This window comes from Hypanus sabinus, chromosome X1 (assembly GCF_030144855.1).
Source record: "Hypanus sabinus isolate sHypSab1 chromosome X1, sHypSab1.hap1, whole genome shotgun sequence".
NCBI classification, from domain to species: Eukaryota; Metazoa; Chordata; class Chondrichthyes; order Myliobatiformes; family Dasyatidae; genus Hypanus; species Hypanus sabinus.
In genome coordinates, this window is record NC_082738.1 from 65828977 (window position 1) to 65852975 (window position 23999).

The following is a 23999-nucleotide window of genomic DNA, read 5'->3' on the forward strand; positions in this document are numbered from 1 at the left end:
TATAGTGGGGGAGTCTAGGACCAGAGGACACAGATAGAGTGGATGTGGAGAGGATGTTTCCTATAGTGGGGGAGTCTAGGACCAGAGGGCACAGATAGAGTGGATGTGATGAGGATGTTTCCTGTAGTGGGGGAGTCTAGGACCAGAGGACACAGATAGTGTGGATGTGGAGAGGATGTTTCCTATAGTGGGGGAGTCTAGGAACAGAGGGCACAGATAGAGTGGATGTGGAGAGGATGTTTCCTGTAGTGGGGGAGTCTAGGACCAGAAGGCACAGATAGAGTGGATGTGGAGAGGATGTTTCCTATGGTGGGGCAGTCTAGGACCAGAGGACACAGATACAGTGGATGCGGAGGATGTTTCCTATACTGGGGGAGTCTAGGACCAGAGGACACAGATAGTGTGGATGTGGAGAGGATGTTTCCTATAGTTGGGGAGTCTAGGACCAGAGGAAACAGATACAGTGGATGTGGAGGATGTTTCCTATAGTGGGAGAGTCCAGGACCAGAAGACACAGATAGAGTGGATGTGGAGAGGATGTTTCCTATAGTGGGGGAGTCTAGGACCAGAGGACACAGATAGAATGGACGTGGAGAGGATGTTTCCTATAGTGGGGGAGTCTAGGACCAGAGGACACAGATACAGTGGACACGGTGAGGATGTTTCCTATAGTGGGGGAGTCTAGGACTAGAAGGTACAGCCTCAGAATACAAGGACATCCCTTCAGAACAGAGATGAGGAGGAATTTCTTTAGCCAGAGGTTGGTGAATTTATGGAATTCCTTGCCATGGACTGTTGTGGAGGCCAAGTCATTGGGTATATTTAAAGCAGAGGTTGATAGGCTCTTGACGAGTAAAGGCATCAAAGGTTACAGTGAGAAGGCAGGAGAATAAATCAGCCATGACAAAATTGGGACAGACTCAATGGGTTGAATGGCCTAATCCTGCTCCTATACAGTATCTTATGGTATCATCTACCCAATGAAAACTTGGCAGTATTTTGAACACTCCTATCAAATCTCTTCCATTTGCGTGCATAAAAATGCCCACTATCTACATAGGCGGGGACAGTTTGCTGGTATATCCCTATACAGCAGTCTTAACGTGCATACACTCTGTACTTACTGTCAATGCCTCCTTCTCCACTCCAGTGCTTGTCCAAGAGTTCTTCAATGTTGGATGTTGTCTGTGGTACATTCTCCAGCTGACTGGTTATTGTTTGATTGTAGAGCATGGATAGGCCACCAATGGGAGATCTGTAAGAATGGGAGAGTGGGAAAAGTCTAGGTTGTATCTCAAATGAACGTGAATGAGTATCTCCTTTTAACCTTAAAGTATTAGGTTTTGTCAACATAATTCCTTGACAGATGAACAAGAGGATGATCAGACCCTTAAAAGGGCTTTTCAGGCAGAAACAATCAAAATTGGATGGAGGGTGCTTGACATGTCATAACCACAAGGCCACAAAATGAGCTTGAAAGTTGGAGTTTGTTAGAATAGTTTACTGCTGGCAGAGACATGATGGGCTGAATGGCCTTTTAAACATTGGAGTGGCACAGTGAAACAGTTAACTGAACTGTTGCCTCCATCAACTAGGGTTGAATCTGATCTCCAGTGCCATCTGTGTGGAGTTGCATATTCTCCCTATGACTGCTTGGGTTTCCCATGGGTGCTTCAGTTTCCCATTCCCTCCCCCCACATACTCCATGTCCCAAAGACATGTAGGTTGGTTTGTGGCTGGAAGCTACCCTAGGTGTGTAGATGAGTGGCAGTATCTTGGGGGGAGTCAATGAGAAAGTGGGGAGATCAGTGTAAGAATCTGTGTAAATGGGTATTTGATGGGCTTTTCCTGTCTCTGGCAGAGAGATCCAGCAATTGTGGCACGATTCTTTAGCGCTGAACACAAAACTTTACAGTGCCAGTGATCACCGATCACCATCTGATTCCTGTAGGCTGCTGCCTATAAGGAGTTTGTATGTTCTCCCTTTGACCACATAGATTTCCTCCCTTATTCTAAAGATGAGTGGTTAGGGTTAGTGAGTTGAGGGCATGCTATGTTGGCATAGGTAGCATGGCGTCTCTCATGGTCTGCTCCAGGCATACTCTTCGAATTGTATTGGTCACTGTTGCAAATGATGCATTTCACCATATGTTTCAATGAACTTGTGACAAATAAAACTAATCTCTCGCTCTGTGTTAGTGGGAAGTGCAACAAGGACAGCCAAAGGAACAGAGGCAAGGGGGAGGATTTCTGCAGATCAAAGTGGAGTCAGACTACGGTGTGGAAGCTTTACTGATGGAGGAGTGTAGCAAGGAAACTCAGTCCAGGGCCAACTGAGATCACAGTCAGATTCAGACACTTGCCAGGGAGAGAACTGGAGTCAGTGGTCAAAACACAGAAATCATTACAAAGATCAAAGACATTGGCAGGATCTTCATGGAAAGGCAATGTGGGAGATCCAGGTACCATCAATGTATAGTGGAAACTGATGTGTTATGGCCACGATCAAGATTTGTTGAAGATGATGAAAAACAGATCTTTTGTGATGGAAAGACACGGAAAATCAAATACCATTGTAAGTGATTCTCCAAAGAATAAAATTCTACAGTGAAGAACAGGAGACAAATTGGACTAACTTAGGTGGGCATCTTCGTTAGCATGGATGAGTTAGGCTGAAGGGCCTTTTTTCATGTTGCATTACTCTATGAGGCAAATAGCTAGTTACTCTCTGCCCCCTTTCATTGTGGCTGGTCAAGTAATTTCTGCTCATACAAAGATACAAAGCGCTGGAGGAACTCAGCAGGTCAGTCAGCATCTATAGAGAGGAATGGGCAGTCGACGCTTTGGGCAGAGACCCTTCATCAGGACTGAAATGTCGACTGTCCATTTCCCTCCATAGATATTGCCTGACCTGTTGAGGTGTTCCAGTGTTTTTTATGTGTTGCTCAAGATTTTCAGTGTCTCTGTGCTCACAGAACTCTCTGTTAAGAGTGATATAGCACAGAAACGCCATGCTTATTCTAGCCATCAGGTATCCATTTAAAGCAATAGACAAATGGACATAATAGCAGCACACAGGACCTGTTGACTGTTTATTCCCCTCCATAGATGCTGCCTGACCTGCTGAATTCCTCCAGAATTGTGTGTTGCTCTTGATTTTCAATATCTGCGGAACCCTTATGTTTAAGGTACCTGTCTATACCAACTCCATTTCTAACACTCATTTCAACATGTTCTACGACAGATGCCCATCTAAATAGCTGCTAACTGTCATGAGAGTACCTGCATCCAACACCCCTCAAGCTTCAAAGAGCAGCATAGGTTCTTAATGTAGAAAGACCTATGGATGCTTGTACACCAGGGAACAAGCTAGATCTTCTAAAAGGCTACATCAATAGACTTCTGGAGATTTAAGTAATGACTGAAGAAATAATATTAAGTCATTAGAAAGGGATGACATAGGATTGGAAGGTATAGAGTCTCTACGGGTTGAGTTAAGATATGACAAGGGTAAAAGGACCCTAATGGCAGTTGTATACAGGCCTCTAAACAGCAGCCGGGATGTGGATTACAAATTACAGAAGTATTTAGAAAAGGCGTGTCAGAAGGGCAATGTTATGATAATCACTGGGAATTTTAACATGAAAGTGGATTGGGAAAACCAGGCCAGTACTGGACCTCATGAGCGAGAATTTGCAGAATGTCTACGAAATGGCTTTTTAGAACAGCTTGTTGTTGAGCCCACTAGGGGATCGGCTGTACTGGATTGGGTATTGTGTAATGAACCAGAGGTGATAAGAGAGCTTAAAGTTAAGGAACTCTTAGGGAACAGTGATCACAATATAACCGAGTTCACTTTGAAATTTGAGAGGGAGAGGGGAACTGGTCGAAGTTGACTGGAAAGAAACACTAGCAGGAAGGACAGCAGAGCAGCAATGGCTGGAGTTCCTGCAAAAAATAAGGGAAGTGCAAGACAGATATATTTCAAATAAGAAGTAATTTTCAAATGGATGGACACCACCGTGGCTGACAAGTGAAGTCAGAGCCAAAGTAAAAGCAAAAGAAATGGTATACAAGGAAGCCAAAGCTAGTGGGAAGATAGAGGATTGGGAAGCTTTTAAAAACTTGTAGAGCAAAACTAAGAAGGTCATTAGGAGGGAAAAGATGATTTATGAAAGGAAGCTGGTGACTAATATCAAAGATGATACTAAAACCCTTTTTAAGTATATAAAGTGTAAAAGAGAGTCGAGGGTAGATATAGGACCAATAGAATATTACGTTGGACATATTGTAATGAGAGACACAGAGATGGCAGAGGAACTGAATGCATAATTTGCATCATTCTTCACAGTGGTAAACATCTGCAGTATACCGGACATTCAGAAGTGTCAGGGAAGTGAAGTTTGTGCAGTGAAAATTACAACTGAGAAAGTGCACAGGAAGCTTAATGGTCTGAGGGTGGATAAATCTCCTGGACCTGATGGAATACACCCTTGGGTTCTGAAGGAAGTAGCTGGAGAGATTGCAGAGGCATTAACAATGATCTTTCAAGAATCAATAGATCTGGCATTGTACTGGATGACTGGAAAATTGCAAATGTTACTCTGCTATTTAAGAAGGATGGGAGGCAGCAGAAAGGAAACTATATACCTGTTAGCCTGACATCAGTGGTTGGGAAGTTGTTGGAATAGATTGTTAGGGATGAGATTACAGAGTACCTGGAGGCACATGACAAGATAGGCCAAATCCAGCATGGTTTCCTGAAAGGAAAATCCTGCCTGACTAACCTACTGCAATTTTTTGAGGAAATTACAAGTAGGGTAGACAAAGGAAATGCAGTAAATGTGGTGTACTTGGATTTTCAGAAGCCCTTTGACAAGGTGCCACACATGTGGCTGCTTAGCAAGGTAAAATCCCATGGAATTATAGGGGTGTTACTAGCATGGGTGGAACATTGGCTGATTGGCAGAAAACAGAGAGTGGGAATAAAGGGATCCTATTCTGGCTGGCTGCCAGTTACCAGTGGAATTCCACAGGGGTCGGTGTTGGGACCACTGCTTTTTATGATGTATGTCAATGATTTGGACTATGGGATTAATGGATTTGTGGCTAGATTTGCCGATGATACAAAGATAGGTGGAGGAGTGGGTAGTGTTGAGCAAACAGAGAACCTGCAGAGAGACTTAGATAGTTTAGGGGAAAGGGCAAAGAAGTGGCAAGTGAAATACAATGTTGGAAGGTGTATGGTCATGCACTTTGGTGGAAGAAATAAATGTGCAGACTATTACTTAGATGGGGAGAGAATTCAAAATGCAGAGATGCAAAGGGTCTTGGAAGTCCTTGTGCAGGATACCCTGAAGGTTAACCTCCAGGTTGAGTCGATGGTGCAGAAGGTGAATGCAATGTTGGCATTCATTTCTAGAGGTATAGAATATAAGAGCAGGGATGTGATATTGAGGCTGTATAAGGCACTCACGAGACCACACTTGAGGTATTGTGTGCAGCTTTGGGCTCCTTATTTTAGAAAGGATATACTGACATTGGAGAGGGTTCAGAGAAGATTCACAAGAATGATTCCAGGAATGAAAGGGTTACTGTATGAGGAATGTCTGGCAGCTCTTGGGCTGTATTCCCTGGAGTTCAGGAGAATGAAGTGAAATCTCATAGAAACATTCTGAATGTTAAAAGGCCTGAACAGATTAGATATGGCAAAGTTATTTCCCATGGTAGGGGAGTCCAGGACAAGAGAGCACGACTTCAGGATTGAAGGACGTCCTTTTGGAACTTAAATGTGGAGAAATTACTTTAATCAGAGGGTAGTAAATCTGTGGAATCTGTTGCCATGAGCGGCTGTGGAGGCCAAGTCATTGGGTGTATTTAAGGCAGAGATAGATCACTTCTTGATTAGCCAGGGCATCAAAGGGTATGGAGTGAAAACAAGGAGTGGGGGTGACTGGAAGAATTGGATCAGCCCATGATTGAATGGCGGAGCACACTCAATGGGCCAAATGGCTTACTTCTGCTCCTATATCTTATGATCTTATGGACTGAGGGGTGGATCAACCATGATCTGATGGAATGGGGGTGGGGGAAGCAGCATGGTAGTGCAGCAGTTAGCACAACAATTTACAGTGCCAGCAATCACAATCAGGGTTCAATTCCCGTCACTGTCTGTAAGAATTTAGTACATTCTCCCTGTGATCACGTGGGTTTCCTCCAGGTGCTCTGGTTTCTTCCCACATTCCAAAAGATATACTGACTAGGGTTATTATGTGTGGACATGCTATGTTGCCAATCTTGCAGGCTACTCCCAGCACATCCTCGGTGAGTGTTGGTCTTTGACACAAATGACACATTTCACTGCATGTTTTTGATGTTCGTGTGACTAATCAAATATTGAAGCAGGATAGAAAATGGCCTAACTGATGTCCAGTGCATATGACACAGCACTAATAGAAAGGAGAGGTATGGAAAAGTAAAGTAAATGGCAATATTTACGTTGGAGAAAGACTTCCTCTAGAAGAACTGTCTCTGCAGACAAAGCTGCAATCATTGTCATCAAGGTCTGGCTCTGGAAAACAAACAGGAGAGAAGTAAAATCAGATCCTTAGTTCATATACACTGAGCAGCCAGTTTTTTTAAGGGACCTCCTGTACCTAATAAAGTGGCCACTGAATGTTTGGTTGGGGTCTTCTGCTGCTGTAGCCCACCCACTTTGAGGTTCAATTTTTTTGTGCATTCAGAGATGCTCTTCTGCACACCACAGAACCATAGAACATTACAGCACAGAAACAGGCTTTTTGGCCCTTCTTAGCTGTGCCGAACCATTTTTCTGCCTAGTCCCACTGACCTGCACCTGGACCATATCCCTCCATACACCTCTCATCCATATTCCTGTCCAAGTTTTTCTTAAATGTTAAAAGTGAGCCCGCATTCACCACTTCATCTGGCAATTCATTCTACACTCCCACCACTCTCTGTGTGAAGAAGCCCCCCCCAATGTTCCCTTTAAACTTTTTCCCCTTCACCCTTAACCTATGTCCTCTGGTTTTTTTCTCCCCTGGCCTCAGTGTAAAAAGCCTGTTTGCATTCACTCTATCTATACCCATCATAATTTTATATATCTCTATCAAATCTCCCCTCATTCTTCTACGCTCCAGGGAATAAAGTCCTAACCTATTCAACCTTTCTCTGTAACTCAGTTTCTCAGGTCCCGGCAACATCCTTGTAAACCTTCTCTGCACTCTTTCAACCTTATTAATATCCTTCCTGTAATTTGTAACAAGTGGTTATTTGAGTTACTGTTGCCTTCCTGTCAGCTTGAACCAATCTAGCCATTCTCCTCTGACCTCTCTCATTAACAAGGCGTTTTTGCCTACAGAACTGCCACTCACTGGATGTTTTTGTTTCATTTTTGCACCATTCTCTGTAAATTGTAGAAACTGCTGTGCGTGAAAATCCCAGGAGATAAACAGTTTCTGAGATACTCAAACCACCCTATCTGACACCAACCATCATTCCACGGTCAAAGTCACTTAGATCACATTTCTTCCCCATTCTGATGTTTGGTCTGAACAACAACTGAACCGCTTGACCATGTCTGCATAGTTTCATGCATTGAGTAACTGTCACATGATTGGCTGATTAGATATTTGCTTTGATGTATAGGTGTGCCTAATAAGGTGGGCCACTAAGTGTATCCTCGATAAATATTGATGTTCCTGTAACCTCCATGATCTCGGAAAACTTCCTTTGCCCACCATGGGTCACTTTACCTTCAGATGGCTCATAGAATGTCAGAATCATGCGCCTTGGTAGAAGGAATAAAGGTGTAGACTATTTTCTAAATGGGGAGCAAATTCAGAAATCAGAGTTGCAAAGGGACTTGGGAGTTCTTGTACAGGATTCCCTAAATGTGAACTTGCAGGCTGAGTTGGTGGTAAGGAAGGCAAATGCAACTTTAGCATTCATTCTGAGAGGACTGGAACATAAGGATGTAATGTTGAATAATGTGGAACATAAGGATGTAATGTTGAATAATGTGGAATATAAGGATGTAATGTTGAATAATGTGGAATATAAGGATGTAATGTTGAATAATGTGGAATATAAGGATGTAATGTTGAATAATGTGGAATATAAGGATGTAATGTTGAAGCTTTATAAGGTACTGGTCAGACCGCACTTGGAGTACTGTGGGCAATTTTCAGCCCCTCATCTAAGAAGGGATCTGCTGGCATTGGAGAGGGTCCAGAGAAGGTTCACAGGAATTATTCTAGGAGTGAAAGGGTTAACGTTTGAGGAACTTTTAATGGCTCAGTACCTGTACTCGCTGGAGTTTCGAAGAATGAGGGGGGAAATATCATTGAAACCTACGGATTATTGAAAGGCCTAGATAGAGTGGACATGGAGAGGATGTTTCCTATAGTGGAAGTGTCTAGGACCAGAGGGCACAGCCTCAGAACACAAGGAAGTCCCTTTAGAACAGAGATGAGGAGGAATTTCTTTAGCCAGAGGGTGGTGACTTTGTGGAATTTATTACCACGGACCATAGATCAGAAATAAGAAGGAATTTCTAATTATATAATATTATTTTGTTTAAATCTTTTGTTGTTTCTTGTGATATTCTTGTCTTACATGTAGAGTTACCAAGCTTTAATATTTTTTTAATAGAGTTCTGAGTTGTGTTGGCTTATAAGGCTTGGGTAACTTTACCTGGAGTTCAGGGCTGAAGAAAGGTAATAGGCATCAGAGAGGTCTATCTACAAAGTGGCCTCAAATGTGGGATGTTGGTAGGGCAAGGTGGAATCTAAGATAGAGAAATAACTGGGGAAGAAGTTACCACTGAAAGAGGAATGAGTTTGTGTCGTGGTGTGTCTGACCCTGACCTGGGAGGAAATTCCATTGAGTCCTGCCTGAGCCATTCCCATTTGGGTGGGATCAGGGCCATGAGCAGACAATAGAGGACCACCTACAGTTCTCCCTTTGACCATGTGAGTGTCCTGTTTCCTCCCACATCCCAAAGTTGTGCAGGTTGGTAGATTAATTGGCCACTGTAAATTGCCCCTTGCGTGCAGGTGAGTGAGGAACCTGTGCGAAGTTCAAGGAAATGTTGGGTGAAAATAACAGGATTAGTGAGGGTTTGTGAAGATAGATATTTGATGGTGTAGACTCAGTGAGTGAAGGGCCTGCTTTCATTTTGTTTGATTCTATGTCAATTACTTCAAAACCAAGAAGTTCCAAGTCAGGAAGATGAGTTTTTTTTAATGTATTTCTTGACTATTGTAATATACAATGCTTCCATGAGACTGTAAGATATAGGAGCAGAATTATGACTTTTGGCCCATTTCCATGGCTGATTTATTATCCCTCTCAACCCCATTATCCTGCCTTCTCCCTGTAACCTTTAACACCCTGACTAATCAAGAACCTATTCCTATGTGTGGTTGTGAAACTGTGAGAAGATCTTCATTTCCACATACCAACAACTCAGGGTGTACACATTTAGTAAAAAACAAGCAAAGACAGATGGTGAAAACATGAAATAAAAACAGGTTTTATCTTTTTGAGAACTTGAAAAGATTTGGTATGTCACCAAGAACTCTAGCAAATTTCTACTGATGTACAATGGACAGCATTCTAACTGGCTGCGTCACTGTCTGGCATGGAGGGGCCACTGCATTGGATTGGAAAAAGCTACAGAAAGTTGCAAACCCAGCCAGTTCCATCACAGGCACTAGACTCCCCAGCATCGAAGACATCTTCAAAAGGCGATGCTTCAAAAAGGTCATATCCATCACTAAGGACCCCCATCATCCAGGACATGCCCTCTTTTCATTGTTACCATCAGGAAAGAGGTACAGGAGCCTGAAGACACATATTCAACATTTCAGGAACAGTTTCTTCCCCTCTGCTATCATATTTCTGAATGGACACTACCTCAATATTTTTTGTTCTCTTTTGGCACTATTTATTTAATTTAAGTTTTCAAATATATTATTTTGATGTGTAACAAATTTCATTACGCATGCCAGTGATATTAATCCTAATTCTGACCAACCAGAAAGAACATTCAAGCCCACAGCTCACTGCTGTTGAAGTTAACATACTTCCCAAATGCTCTCCGGAACAACATGGATTTCAGATGAGAGAAGAACTTCCTACCTGCTTGGCCACTTTCCACAGGATTCAACAGTGAAGAGATGGATGAGCCCGGAGTAATTGGCCCTCCAAACACATTGGAAGGAGCCAGGTTGTATGATGAGCCAGGCAGGGAAAACACCTACACAGAAAAAATCAACACTGTGATTACACTAGTCCAGGGGTCAGCAACCTTTACCACTGAAAGAGCCACTTGGACCTGTTTCCCACAGAAAAGAAAACACTGGGAGCCGCAAAACCCGTTTGACATTTAAAATGAAATAACACTGCATACGTTTTTTTTGCCTTTATGTTATGTATAAACAAACTATAATGTGTTGCATTTATGAAATTGATGAACTCCTGCAGAGAAAACAAAATTACATTTCTGCATGCAACAAAAACATTTTGAACTCCGAAAAAAAGACGTTGGGTTGAAGGTTACTTTTAAGTAAAATACTCAATGTCTATTTGAGAGCTTCTTGTATTTATGAAAAACGCCGAACTTAAATTTGCTGCCAGCAGCAAACCAAAAATAACATCAGCCAGCTGTCAACCTGAAAAATAAAAGGACTATTTCACTGAACAATGAAAAAATATGAATTTACGTAAAATAATAGGCAATTAAAATATTTATCATACTTGGTCAGGTTGACTCACACCTGCCAATGCAGTCGTATTCAGTAGGGATGGATCGATGCTTAGGGGAGTGACCGGGAAGGATAATGTGTTTTTTTCCTCTCTGAACTCACAGAAGCGTTTCTCAAACGATGTTTGCATTGCGATGATTGCAGAATGTAAATACTCCGAATTTATCATGTCGTGACCTTGTTTGAACTCTCTCAAATTGGGGAAGTGAGACAATGTGCCTTTCTGTAAATCTCTGGCAAGTAGTGTCAACTTGCGCTCAAATGCCAAAACATCCTCCAACATGTGCAGGGCTGTATGTCCTTTCCCCTGAAGAGCTGTGTTCAGCGTGTTCAGGTGCTCTGTCATGTCTACCATGAAGTGTAGCTTTTCCAGCCACTCTGGCTGTTCCAGCTCAGGAAAGGTGAGCCCTTTGCTGCCCAGGAAAGTTTTCACTTCTTCCAGACACGCGACAAAGCATTTCAGCACCTCCCCTCTGGACAGCCAGCGATAAAAACACATTGTAGCGGTGTGCTACACGCAGTCAGTAAACTGCAGTCAAAGATAGCTTTATTCGAACTAAACAGCCTTGCTTTTAAGCCTCCCTCAACCCGCCCCCCCATGGGCGCAGATGCTGCAAAAGACACGTACTCACAAACCCCCGTAGGCTATCTCCTCTCAGCCTGAACGCTGGCTAATTGTGAGCCAGTTCCAACGTGCCAGGAAATGGGTCGCCACAACGTCTTATTTAGATTGTACAAGATCACCATAATCTTCAAATTTAGAATTACATTTCAAAAACTAACAAACTAACATAAAATACATTTTAATTAAATACTGACCAATTATTTCCCAAAGCAACAGGGAGCCGCAGCACAGAGATGAAAGAGCCGCATGTGGCTCTGGAGCCACGGGTTGCCGACCCCCGCACTAGGTTAACAGCATCGGTAAACCATCTGATTTTATGTTAGAAATGCAACATAGAACTTCTAATGTCTATCCTGAATTCATGGCAAGGATGTTTCTATTTGTGAAAGAGTCCAGGAAAAGAAGGCACAGCCTCAGAATAGAACAGCATAGAACAGTTCAGCACAGTGCAGACCTTTCGGCCCATGATATTATGCTGACCCCTTAACCTACTCTAAGATCAATCTAATCCTTCCCTTCTACATAACCTTCCATTTTTCTATCATCCATTTGCCTATCTAAAAGTCTCTTAAAAGTCCCTAATGTACCTGTCTTGACCATAACCCCTGGCAGCACGTTCGACACACCAACCACTCTCTGTGTTAAAAAAAAACTTACCTCTGATATGCCCCCTATACTTTCTGCCAATCACCTTAAAATCATACCCCCTTGTACTAGTTATTTCTGTGCTGGGAAAGAGTCTCTGGCTATTCACTCTATCATCTTGTACATCTCTATTATATTGTCTCTCATTGCTCCAAAGAGAAAAGCACCAACTCAGTCTATCTTCATAAGACAAGTCCTCTATCTAGTCCAGCAGTGTTCTGTTAAATCTCTTTTGCACCCTCACCTATCCTAACTCAGAAGCTGCCCCACACAAAGAACACAAGTGACAAAGGCATTAATGTGACTTTTGGGAGCAGAGTTGGGACAGGCACAGATTTGAGTGCAGCTTTTGAAGTAGGGATGGTTCATCATAACGGTACTATGGGGTCAAAACTAGAGGTCGAAGTACAGAGGTCAGCGAGCTTGGAGGTTCAAACCTGAAGGCCAAAGATCAAAGTTGGCAAGTCTGGAGGTTGAGGCCCAAAGGTTGAAGCACCTGCGTTAGATTGCTTAGAGGTCAGAGGCTCGATGTTCACGAATCTGGGCTAGGGGTTGGAGGTTGCAGGCCAATGTCTATGAGTATGTGTTACTGCGTCCAAGAAATGGTGGTCAGAGGTGGCTTGTCCTGGGTGTCAGAGGCCTGTGCTGTTGTTTTGCTGTTGTTGGTTGTGTTATTCTGCTGAGCATTGTGGGCATGGCATGCTATGAAATGTGTGGTGACACTTGTAGGCTGCCCCCAGCAATTCCTTAGCATTTGTTGGTTGTTAACGCAAACAACACATTTTATGGTATGTTTTGATGTATATGTGATAAATAAATAAATCTGAATATGAATCTCCCAGTCACACAGGCAATACCAAACTGCACAAAAAAAAGCCCGGATCTTTTTCATAAACACACGAGATTGTGCAGATGCTGGAAATCCAGAGCAACACACATAAAATGCTGGAAGAACTCAGCAGGTCAGGCAGCATCTGTGGAAACAAATAAAGAGTTGACATTTTGGGCCAAGACCATTCATCACCTGGTACTTTTTCATTCAGATAGCAGGGAGAGGGATGGAGTTAACAGTCCAGGGAATGGAGATGTCAGCAGTCATTGATATGCAAGTTACCACTCTCTTAGACATTTGTGTAGATTCAGCACATCACCTAAAACTTTGATGAACTTTTACAGATGCACAGTGGCAAGTATCCTGACTGGTTGCACCACAGCCTGGTATGGAAACACCAATGCCAAAGAATGGAAATGTCTACAGAACGTGGTGGAAACAACCCAATCCATCACAGGCAAAACCCTCCCCACCACTGAGCATATCTATAAGAAGAGCAGCCATGAGAAAGCACTATTCATCTTCAAGCATTCCCACCATCCAGGCCATGCTCTCCTTCTCACTGCTGCCATCAGGAAGGAGGTACAGGAGCCTTAGGTCCCACACCACCAGGTTCAGGAACAGTTATTACCCCTCAACCATCAGGAAGAAAGTAGAGGAGCCTCAGTATTCACACCACCAGGTTCAGGAACAGTTATTACCCCTCAACCATCAGGCTCTTGAACCAGAGTGGATAACTTCACTCATCTCAGCACTGAACTGATTCCACAACCTATGGACTCACTTTCAAGGATTCAACAACTCATGTTCCAAGCAATATTTATCTATTTATATTTTAATTGCATAATTTGTCTTCTTTTCCACATTGGCTGTTCGTCAGTTTTTGTTTCTGGATAGTTTTTCATAAATTCTATTGCATATCTTTGTTTTCTGTAAATGCCTCCTAGAAAATGAATCTCAAGATAGCCTATAGTGACATATACACTGTATGTAATTTGATAATAAAATTATTTTTGACATTTGAGCTCTGTGGCACTGGGGGGCAGTCCTGGTGCTTTTAACCTCCACTCACTTGGCTGAGATCACAAGTTTCTGGTGAAACAGCAAAAGCAGTAAATGTTCTTTTATAGTTCATTGGGCAGTGCACTTAGGCATACCTCATCAGCTTTATAATGTGTCTTTTTCAAATTGTTTTTTTTTTGAAGTGGAAACCTGATAAAACTCTTTCTTTAACATTACATTCATGCTTAGCAGGTTCAATAAAAAACATATTTATCTGAGCTACATTGAAAGGGTACATGATCAGCAGCCATTTTGTTAGGTGTAGGAAGAAAATCTGGTGTAGTCTTCTGCTGCTGTAGCCCATCCACTTTGACGAGTTGTGCATTCAGAGATGCTCTCTGCACACCACTGATGTAACACGCGGTTACTTGAGTTACTGATATCTTCCTGTCAACTTGAACCAGTCTGGCCGTTCACCTCTGACCTCTCTCATTTTTGCCCACAGAACTGCTGCTCACTAGATTTTTTTTTGTGTTTTTCACACCATTCTTCTGTAAACTCCAGAGATGTTGTGCATAAAAATCCCAGGAAATCAAACCACCCCGTCTGGTACTGACAATCATTTCACGATCAAAGGCACTTAGATCACATTTCTTTCCCTTACTGATGTTTGGTCTGAACAACAACTGAACCTCCTGACCACGCCGGCACACTTTTATGCATTGAGTTGCTACCACATGATTGATTAGATATTTGCTTTAACGAGCAGGTGTACACGTGTATCTAATAAAGTGGCCAATGATTGTAAATCTTTTTGCTACAGCATGTAAAGGCATGAAGTGTACTGCCTGGATGCTGAGAAGTAACAGGAGAGGCCATCAAATAGAGATTTATTTCCCAAAAGAACTGCATAATATTTACATGCAAGCAGACAATGCTCCTTGTGTTGAGTGTTAATGCTACGGGAGGGAGAACCAGGCTATCTCTTCTTTGCTGAGGAAGTCCCTTGGTCCATCGAGTTCATGCCATAGGGTATTCAAAGTATACCTACCAGCGCCCAGGACATGCTCACTTCCCAATACCACCATCGAGGAGGAGGTACAAGAGCCTCAGCATTTCAGGAACAGCTTCTTCCCCTTCACTGTCAGATTTCTGGATTGTCCATGAACCCATGAACACAATCTCACTATTTTTGCTCTCTTTTTGCACCACTTATTTATTCTTAATGTATTTTTCATTGTAAATTACAGTAACTTTTTAAGTATTACACTGTCCTGCTGCTGCAAAATAACAAGTTTCATGACATATGTCAGTGATAATAAACTGATCTTCAAGTCTGATTCTGAAACCCTTGCTTTCCGTCATGTGGTGGACCAAAGGGTCTGATTCTGTGCCTCTAAAACATGCTGATTACCCTAGTGTAGGTAAATGCCAAAACAAAACCAAGGGATTTGATTGGCATATGGGAGAGTGTAAGTTAAAAGGTTAGAGGGAAATAAGGAGAGATGAAATGGAACTGATGAGAGCACTTCACTCTTCACCTCACCTTACTGCCCCCTGGCTAGGTGAATCGATTAGAAAATGTTTCGCTTTCAACACTGAATATACATGATGCATAAGCTATGATGCAAGGCTGTTGCTGTATTCTGTGTCTCTCTGCTCCCCAGCAATGTAAGGGTTAATAAGGTAGTGGTCCAGGTCAGGTGTGAGGTCATGTGACAACGTGGTGTTCCTGAATCACAGGTTGATGTTATACCAGCAGATGGCACTCCACACTGACTGGCGGCACCTTCGCGACATGCACAGTCTCGGATGGTTGAAATACTGCGCCACAAGATATTGAAATACCTTTGAACACTTGGAAGCAGAGTGTGAATGGCAGCAGAAAAACTGCCCCTGTGTACTCATCGTGGGTTCTTAACTGAAAAGATGGAAGTCTTTCTGTCAATGAGTCTGTGTTAGTTCTTTGGACAAAGTTTTACAATTAAACCCTGGCCTCATTTTTCCCTTCCATGAGACCATAAGACATCAGAGCAGAATTAAGTAATTTGGCCTAGTGAGTCTGCTCCACCATTCCAACATGAGCTCCGTAAGAATGTGTACTCAGCCCCTGCTCTTCTTGCTTTACACCTATGACTGCGTGGCAAGGTACAACTCTAACACCATATCACAAACAAATGAAAACCTGCAAATGCTGGAAATCCAAGCAACACACACAAAATGCTGGAGGAGCTCAGCAGGCCAGGCAGCATCCATGGAAAACAGTACAGTCACCCTCAACTGTACTCTTTTTCATAGATGCTGCCTGGCCTGCAAAGTTCCTCTGGCATTTTGTGTGTGTTGCTCCAACACCATCTACAAGTTTGCTGATGACACCACTGTTATGAGCTGTATCAAAGGTGGTGATGAATCAGCATACAGGAGGGAGATTGTAAACTTGGCTGAGAGATGCAAGAACAACAACCACCCTCTCACTCAACTTCACTAAGACCAAGGAGCTGATTGCGAAACCAAAGGTCCATGGGCTAGTAATCATTGGAGGATCAGAAGTGGAATGGGTCAGTAACTTTAAATTCCTGGGTGTCACTCAGGGGATCTGTCCTGGACCCATCATATAAGTATTATTGCAAAGAAAGCACGACAGTGCCTTTACTTCCTCAGGAGCCTGCAGATGTTTGGCATGTCATCGAAATCCTTGAGGAACTTCCAGAGATGTGTAGTGGAAAGTGTGCTGATTGGCTGCATTACAGCCTGGTATGGGAACACCAATATCTTTGAATGGAAAATCTTACAGAAAGTAGTGGATTCGGCCCAGTACATCACAGGTAAAACCCTCCCAACCATTGAGCAGATCTACATGAAACATTGCTGTAGAAAAACAGCATCCATCATCAAAGATCCTCACCACCCAGACAATGCTCTTTTCTCGCTGCTGCCATCAGGTAAAAGGTACAAGAGCCTCAAGATTTGCACCACCAGCTTCAAGAACATTTATTACCCCTCAACTATCTGTCTCTAGGACAAAAGGTGATAGCTACATTCATTTAAGGACTCTGTTATGTTGATAGATGTTACATTATTATTCTATGCTCAGTATTTATTGTTATTTATTTATATTTGCATTTACACAGTTTAGTTTACAGTTTTTGATGTTTACAGTGACTGTTCTATAGATTTGCTAAGTATGCCTGCAGAAAAAGAATCTTAGGGTTAGACGCGTCTCCGCCGCATCTGCTCTCAGGATGAGGTTTTTCATTCCAGGATGAAGGAGATGTCTTCTTTTTTAAAGAAAGGGGTTTCCTTTCTTCCACCATCAACTCTGCTCTCAAACGCATCTCTCCCATCTCCCGCACATCTGCCCTCACCCCATCTGCCTGCCACCCCACTTGGGATAGGGTTCCCCTTGTCCTTACCTACCATCCCACCAGCCTCCAGGTCCAACGTATAATTCTCCGTAACTTCCACCACCTCCAACGGGATCCCACTACCAAGCACATCTTTCCCTCCCCCCCTTTGTGCTTTCCGCAGGGATCGCTCCCTATGCGACTCCATTGTCCACTCATCCCCGCCATCCCTTCCCACCGATCTCCCTCCTGGCGCTTATCCTTGTAAGTGGAACAAGTGCTACACCTGCCCTTACACTTCCTCCCTCACCACCATTCAGGGCCCCAGACAGTCCTTCCAGGTGAGGCGACACTTCAACTGTGAGTTGGCTGGTGTGGTATACTGCGTCCGGTGCTCCCGGTGTGGCCTTTTATATATCGGTGAGACCCAATGCAGACTGGGTGACCGTTTCGCTGAACACCTACACTCGGTCCGCCAGAGAAAGCAGGATCTCCCAGTGGCCACACATTTTAATTCCACGTCCCATTCCCGTTCTGATATGTCAGTCTATGGCCTCTTCTACTGTCAAGCTCAGGTTGGAGGAACAACACTTTATATACCGGCTGGGTAGCCTCCAACCTGATGGCATGAACATTGACTTCTCTAACTTCCGTTAATGCCCCTCCTCCCCTTCTTACCCCATCCCAGACATATTTAGTTGTTTGCCTGTTCTCCATCTCCCTCTGGTGCTTCCCCCCCTCTTTCTTTCTCCTGAGGCCTCCTGTCCCATGATCCTTTCCCTTCTCCAGCTCTGTATCACTTTCGCCAATCACCTTTCCAGCTCTCAGCTTCATCCCACCCCCTCTGGTTTTCTATCATTTCGCATTTCCCCCTCCCCCCACTACTTTCAAATCTCTTACTATCTTTCCTTTCAGTTAGTCCTGACGAAGGGTCTCGGCCCAAAACATTGACAGTGCTTCTCCTTATAGATGCTGCCTGGCCTGCTGTGTTCCACCAGCATTTTGTGTGTGTTCTTGGGTTCTATGTGGTGACATGTATGTACTCTGATAATAAATTTTATTTTGAACTTTGACTTATTATCCCTCTCAACCCCATTCTCCTGCCTTCTCCCTGTAACATTTGACACCTTGATTAATCAAGAAACTAATAACATTCACTTTAAATATACCCAATAACTTGACCTCCACAGCCATCTGTGGCATTGAATTCCACAGATTCACCACCCTCTGGCTAAAGAAATTCCTGCTCATCTCTGCTCTAAAGGGTCGACCTTCAGTTCTGAGGTTATACCCTCTGGTCTTAGACTTCCCCACTATAGGAAACATTCCCTCCATGTCCATTCTATCCATGCTTTTCAGTGTTCAATAGGATTCAGTGAGATCTCCCTCACTCTTCACTCCGTATTCGCTATCCCTTTTATTCCTAAGATCATTCTTGTGAATGATCTTCTCAGAACCAAAATCTTTTTTCATTGCTACATACAGCCATACTGCACAGGAACAGGCTCTCTTCAGACCTATGTCTGTGACCGTCAAGTAAATGAGCAGAATAGTAATTTGTGTGTGTTACTCTGGATTTCCAAAATCAGCAGAATCTCTTGTGTTTATTGTTGCGTTTTTAGTAGAGGGGTCACAAACCTTTTTTGCACCATGGACCGGTTTAATATTAACAATATTCTTGCGGACTGGCCGACGGGGGGGGGGGGGGGGGGGGGGGTGTTGTGGGGGTGTTAATCACGACCAGAATATAGGTGATAACTCAACTATAAGTCACTTATAAGTGGCTAATACACTCAATTTTGTTCCTAAAAGGGTTTATCTAACAAATTTAATATTAAACACACAGCGCATATTTTCCTTGCATGAATATAGTGATAAGTCCATTATAACTCACTTATAAGTCAATAGCATCATAACATTTTAAGTAATGTTTGGATATTAAACACACAGTGCATATTTTCCTCATATGAACATATAAAATCATTGCAACACACCAGTGAGAAGACAAGGTAAGGGTTGGAGGTCCCTGTACCTGGGCTGCAGGGGTCGCAGTCCGGAGAGAATTACTGACCGAGTGAGGAGTGCGACAGGGTGCGTGCGCCCCCCCCCCCCCCCCGTAGGTAGGTAGGATCTATCGGCTGACAAAAGTTTGGCTCGAGGGATGACTTTCAGTAGATCAGAGTAAGGTAGCTGCTCTGCTACTTACAAAACCCTGAGCCTGAATTAGGTTGTCTGCAAATATTTTAGCACCGGGTTCCCCACAAACACCGAATGTATCACTGCGTTTAGGTGACTGATGACCTCGCATGTGTAATGACCTCGCGTGCGTTCAAGTTCAACAGTGGGCGTGACAGGGAATGAGGAAAGCTGCAGCTGACTCATATTGTTTCCTCACGGCCCGGTAGTTTATGCTTTGCGGCCCAGTGGTTGGGGACCACTGATTTAATACATCAGCAATATTTGAGTAATATTGTAAATATATTGTTTAATTAAGCATTCTTTGTTTAAACAGTTCATAATGGTTATATGAAAAAAGTACACAAATCACATATATCATCACACCACTGCATCGTGCATATGCTTGTCACTTAAAGGAAAAACGAAGTTAGACATGTTATCTCTTGTTTTCCCAAGCTCCCTTGTTTTCCTTTTGATTAGTTTTAAGTTTTGGAGTTGCAGGACATAACAGTGGTGATCAGGAAAATTTAAAATGAACTTGAGTCGACCACCTACCTGCTGAGGGCAGCGAGATGTTAGAGTTTTAAAAAAAAGAGCAGCATGCTTTCTTTGCAAGAGAAGACATACATATTTTTTAAAAGCCAGGAAATGGATGAAATTCATGGATTCATAAACAGTGAGTACCAGGTGATAATAATCATAAATTTTAAAAGAGCAGAAATGGCTGGCTACATTGGAAAAAGTATGTTGGGCAGACAAAAATAAATGGATTGCACAGGGAAGAGAAAAAGATAAGTTGCAGTTTTAATCTGTTAATGAAAAATCTGATAATGATGAGAATGGCACAGGACCAGATAGCCTTGAGATTTACAACGTGAAAACTAACATGAGACAAGCAATATGGCTTACCAGGAGTGAATGGCAAATCAATTAAAATGGGATTGGATACACACTGGCTAAGCTGTTTCAGTCATTGCACAAAATGAGTTTGAATGGCATTTCAAAGATACTGAACTGAAGCCTGTAGATAGCCAACTCAGAACAGATACTGGAAAAAAGGTAACTCCTGTGGGAATGACATTCGTGACAGTGAAATACAACCAATAAGCCACATTGAGCTTGTATGTGATTAAAAAAATAAGGAGGACCAGCACTGTGGGATCGTGAGTGGCTGAGACAACTATAACTAGCAAGTTATAGTTCCATCCACTATTTGCATGCCATATCCCCTATAATAGAGTCAACTAAAAGTAAATTAAGAAAGTTACTGGATGATGCCACAACTGTCTCCATGCTGAACACCATGACCTATTCCCCAACAGAGGACAAACAGGTGCTGGTGCCAACCTCTGTGCCTCTGCTTGGAAACCATATTCGATCCAGAAAGGATCCTGCTGCTCTGAGGAAGTGTGAGCATGATGAAAGCAGTGGGGAATTTTGTAGGGAACATATCTGAGGAAGCTTCCGATATGTTAATCAGACAGTTACTTGCAAAATGTGGCTTGGTTTTAAGCTGGAAGAGAGTTCAAGGAGCTTTAAGAAAATTGCATGCAATCGGCTTTTGTGAGTTGGGGTGGCAGGCTGGAGATATGTCACTACCAAAGGAAGTGTAAGACACTCCTTCCCTCTACTAGCCTGCAGGTCTCCCTTGGGCAAGGTGTAGCATCTGCTTAGCCCTCTGATTAGGGTCATGTGAAGCCATGGGAGCAGGTAGTGATGTTCGTATGAGCAGTTGGTGCAGATCACAAGTCCTGGTTATGCCATCATTGATGCCAGGCAGACAATCTCTGAAGAGTATTGATAATGGCTGGAGTCACCCGTCTTGTAAAGACACTGCCCAGAAGAAGGCAACAGCAAGCCACTTCTGTAGAAAAATTTGCCAAGAACAATCATGGTCAATGAGACCATGATTATACGACATTTATACTAATGATGATTAGTATAAATAACTAGAATCTATTCTGCAGGTTATTGCATGAGGAAAGCTAAAAGCTGCTTGTAAAAGTAAATGCAAAAACCAAAGCCCAGTTGGATGAATGGAAGGCCAAAAGGAAAGGAAAGGAATCAATGGAGATGCAAAAACAGATTAATCAGATGATGCATAAACTCTTGTGCGCCATATACACAGGGAAAGCACTACAGCCTTTCTCATCAGATGATGTTGCAGATCAGGAAACCAAGGGGAAACATCGTATAGGGAGAAATAGAAGGATTCCGTCCTCCAGTGAATGGAATACACCTTCCCAAGATCAAGATGGAAAAGTAGAAGAAAGAGGAAGATGATATACTGTAAGTGCTGTGGAAATGGAAGGGGATAAACAAGACCCAATTTCTCGAGAAATTAGCAAATTCAGAGATACATGAAACTAGAAGAAAAAGGAAGGCAAGAAAAAGAAAGACAATGTTGAAAAGGAAAGAAGAGATAGAAAGAATGAGTGAACTAAAGAGAGGTGTGAAAGAGAGAAAGAATATGAAAAAAGGGATTGAGAGTGGAATAAAGAGAGAGAGAAGCTGGGATTGGGAGAAAAGCAAGGATCGAATAGATACAGAGTGAATAACCAAGAAAAGGAGAAGAAAAGTGTCCAGAGCTGTCAAAACCACTTCCTGTAGTCTCAGACCATATATATATAATACCAGACAACGGGGTGACCCGTTGGAGCACCCTTTGAGAGAATTGAAATAGAGCTGCCCTGCCCCTTTGCTCCGCGTCGCTGCTAAGGCTAGCCGTGTGCATGCGTCGTGGTGTCGCGTCCCGATTTCCATGATGGTGGATCGGTTCTCGGGTGAAAGCGGGGCTATTGATTTTGGCAAATGAGCAATTTTATACGAATATATAACCCTGAACTTTGCCTGCATTCTGTAAGTTAGCGCATTTTAAGTCAATTTAGCCAAAAAAGTGCCGCTGTAATGCACCGCTTGCGCTAATTGGAGGTCACAAACAGAGCATGAGAGTTTTAGTAGTATATAGATATATATAGTGGCAAGTATTTTGTCCACAATGAGACAAGAAGAGCTCGTTTATCACAACTGCCATTTTTATTGCGATAAGCACTATAACAGACAGAGCACAACAGCTCAGTGAGAACTAATGCAGTAACATATAGACAGAGGAGGTGATTATAACACACCCTGGTTACATCCAGGGTGGTACATAAACACACAAGCGAGCAACTGTATAACCCAAGCAAAAAAAATGTCACCATAACTCTTCTGAACATGCACACCACGATTGCATCTTAAAATAAGAACAATAAGTAGTGCTGGCTGCTAGGAATGCTCGGGCTAGCTGTTGACCACACCCCTGGAGCACCACACTATATACATATAAGTTGAGATGTATTGGAGTTTATAAATAATCAGGAAGGAGTGTTGTGTGTACTTAACATATCAGTAACATTTGAGTAATACTGTAAATCTATTTTTGATTAAGCATTCTTTGTTGTTTAAATAGTTCATTATGGTTATATGTATGAAGAACGTGAATGGCTTATGTCATCACGCCACTGTGTCATATTTGCGCACATTGCTTAAAGCAAAAACAAAATTAGACTCACATTTGGACTTCCTTGTTTTTCTTCCAATTATTTTTTATGTTTTGGAGTTACAAAACATAACATTTATGATTTATTCTTGGTTTGAGTAAAGGATGATTGTGATATTATCCCATTACAGGAAGGATGTGGAGATTTATCAGGATGCTGCTGACTTTGGAGAAGGTCAGAAAAGACTTATCGGGACACTGCCTAACTTCTACTTTCAGGATGTTCTGGGTTTTAGCCCCTTCCTTTCCAGTCCTAATGAAGGGTCTTGGACCAAAATGCTGATTGCTTATTCCCCTCCATACATGCTGCCTGACTTGCTGAGTTCATCCAGCATTTTGTGTGCGTTCCCTGGTTCTAAAATAAGGGTTGACTTGCTTCCCTTCCACTTTGTTATTGAGTTTTTTTTAAATGTCCCGAATGCATCTGCCACTAGCAACACCTCTGGCAAGGCATTCAACACGGCTACCACTCTCTGTGTAGAAAATGGAACTCTGTCACCCCCCCTTATACATTCCTCCAATCACCTTCAAATCATGGCCCCTCATATTAGCAATTTCTGTCCTGGGAAAAAGTCTTTGGCTTTATACCCTATCTATGTCTCTTATCATTTTGGATGCCTCTATAAATATTATACATCATTCTTTGCTCCAAAGAGAAAGGCCTAGCTCGCTCAACCTATCTTCATGTGATATGCCCTCTAATCCAGGCAGCATCCTGGTAAATTTCCTTTGCACCTTCACTTAGTTTTAATCAGAAGGAGCTTATATGTTCTCCCTGTGACCATGTGGGTTTCTTCCAGATATTCCAGTTTCCATTTCACATTCTGATACTTCTCCTCCACCCTTTTCTCCCATGGTCCCTCCATTGTCATCTCCTATCAGATTTCTTCTTCTTTAGCTCTTTATCTCTTTCAACCTATCACCTTCCAGCTTCTTATTTCACTCCCCATCCTCTACCCACCATTCCCCTCACCTGGTTTCACCCATCATCTACCATCTTTTATTCCTTCCCATCACCCCCCCCCCCCCACTTTCTTGTTCT

The 23999-nt window shown here is 42.8% G+C and overlaps 1 protein-coding gene across 6 annotated transcripts in view; it reads right to left on the reverse strand.

Moving 5' to 3' along the window:
- LOC132384979 (protein AF-10-like) overlaps window positions 1–23999 on the reverse strand; it is a 379099-nt gene that overhangs the window by 97060 nt on the left and 258040 nt on the right. For all 6 annotated transcript variants that reach the window (XR_009509047.1, XR_009509048.1, XM_059956683.1 and 3 more), the window contains 3 exons: window positions 10165–10282; window positions 6499–6571; window positions 1125–1255 (listed from right to left, as the gene is read on the reverse strand). Coding sequence is in view for 4 of the 6 variants with exons in the window: in XM_059956683.1 (XP_059812666.1) it covers window positions 1125–1255; window positions 6499–6571; window positions 10165–10282 (322 nt within the window). In the remaining 2 variants the exon portion in view is untranslated. The remainder of the gene's footprint in view (window positions 1–1124; window positions 1256–6498; window positions 6572–10164; window positions 10283–23999) is intronic.